Source organism: Octopus bimaculoides, chromosome 2 (genome assembly GCF_001194135.2).
Source record: "Octopus bimaculoides isolate UCB-OBI-ISO-001 chromosome 2, ASM119413v2, whole genome shotgun sequence".
Lineage (NCBI taxonomy): Eukaryota > Metazoa > Mollusca > Cephalopoda > Octopoda > Octopodidae > Octopus > Octopus bimaculoides.
The window spans coordinates 122,884,388-122,886,522 of NC_068982.1; the positions used below are offsets into that span (position 1 = coordinate 122,884,388).

At 34.7% G+C, this 2,135-nt stretch overlaps 1 protein-coding gene across 1 annotated transcript in view; it reads left to right on the forward strand.

Moving 5' to 3' along the window:
• The first annotated feature begins 519 nt into the window (after window positions 1-519).
• LOC106882439 (DEP domain-containing protein 7) overlaps window positions 520-2,135 on the forward strand; it is a 32,395-nt gene continuing 30,779 nt past the window's right edge. Inside the window, exon 1 of the mRNA XM_014933120.2 lies at window positions 520-670. Within this exon, the coding sequence (XP_014788606.1) occupies window positions 595-670 (76 nt within the window). The 5' untranslated portion in view covers window positions 520-594. The remainder of the gene's footprint in view (window positions 671-2,135) is intronic.

Below are 2,135 nucleotides of genomic sequence, written 5' to 3' on the forward strand. Positions count from 1 at the left end.
CAAGCAGCGGGGAGCGGGGGCTAACTTATCAAATTTTATCAATCTACGTTAACTTTCAAATTATTCTCTCCGTGTAACTTCTCAGTTTTTTTGCCCTCCTGTGTGTGTATGTGATATACATATGAGAGTGTAGTGAAAGTCGCTTATTGTGATCGCTTTGGGACGAAGCCAGATATGAATATGAAGCAAATCTAATTACAATAATCAGTTGATTATATTAAGTGACTGCTACTGTATGTATATCTGTTGATCTGTCGTCCCTTGTATTCTTATTCTCTTCCTCTCATTTCATTGTCTGTCATTTGAGTGTATATACTTTCTGCTTGTATGGTTTTGCTGAGTAACACTGTTCCTTTCCTTCCCTTTCTAAATATACTTTCTCTTTCTCTCTTACTTTCACTCTATTCTCCCTCTCTATATACCTTCCCACTCCTTCCTCCCCCCCTCTCTCTCTCTCTCTCTCTCTCTCTCTCTCTCTTTATAATACAGGTGCACTCACAGCACCCCCTCCTCTACACACACTCGTAACAGTCTCAACGCAAAGAATTCTGGGTAAAATTACCTGGAAGGAAATTTGAATTGTGTTCATGTGAAATGCAGCAGCAGCCGATTTATCCGAAATTAACTCGTTTCGAGCGTGGACTTCCCCTCAGAGAGTCCAGAACATATGGTAAGTGTACTAGAAGATAGAATATATCATTTCTGAAGCAATGTTTAATTTAATTATTTCAGTTTCAAATTAGAAACAACACTACGAGTGACGATGTTTATGTTTACCAGAAACTTTTGTCGACTGAATTTCAGGTTTATTATTTTACTAAAGGCAATTATCCCGTATTCTTCTAGTTACCGAATTGTTTTATTACCTTCCCAAATATTAGGTGTGTGCGGTATAAGATTCTAAGATAATTCGATGTTTAGTATATGAGGGTATGATAAATTTCCTCAAATGGTTTATACCAACCTTCAAGTTAATTAATTCCGGTAGACTTGTTGAACACGTTTAAGTCACACACGAATCACTTATAAAGGTGTGTGCGTGTATATATATATATATATATATATATATATATATATGCGTATGTATGCATACAAGGAAATAAAGGAATATCTAAATTTACCTGAGGTGTTGTTAAGGAGTGCTTCATGCTTTATTACTCGAGCACTTCTCTTAATTGTCACCTTACAAATATACTGTATAACTTTATACAAGCTACATCTTTACAACAGAGAAACCTTTATATATATAGATAGATAGCGTATCGGTACACTCATACGCACAGAATTTTGTATATGTGTATGTATAACACGAAGAACACGTTTTTCATTTATTTTTTCTATTCACCTAATTACAATACATTGTTATTTGCGTTCATTTTCGATAAATAAAATTGCAGTTTTTTCTCTTATAAATTTATATGAAACCTTAGGTATTTAAGAGCGGAGAAATGCAAAACTGTGACATTCAGCTTATTCTATATAGGCAGTAGCTTATACAATTATTATTATTCTAAAAGTATTGCCGGAAAAGACAGCCAGTACGAAGTGTGACCAGTTTTATCTATCTATCTATCTATATATAATCAGCAATTATAGTAAGTCTATTTGTGATCTTTTTATAAACTAAAACTAGTGACTCGCGTCTAAATTAATTAACGTCCGAAAATGTTAATCTTTGAAAATTCCATTTCGTAAAAATTATCAGATATTGAATTCTTCCCCGCCCACCCTTCGTCGCAATCACGTGTTCTCTGTGACGATTACCCCACTATTGCAAGCTGTCTGATGGCTAGGGGTACAGGAGACTGGAAGGAGTTAGGGCAGACAAAGCTTCTATTATTATTTATTTATTTTCTTCATCGATGACACCTCCATCAAGTTCTTTAAGTGTCAAGTGGAATGGGAAGTTGGGTAGCTTAAATTTATTTGCACCAATAAAGGATCACTTATTGCGGATATAGAGGAGGAACGTTTTATACCTGAAGCGAAAGGTGGTCGGATTTCACTTTTATTGTATATGTATGTATGTATCTATGTATGTGTGCATGCATCCAGCTATCCATCCATATATATATGGAGGGATGTATGCATGCACACACACACGCAATATATATATATATATATATATATATATA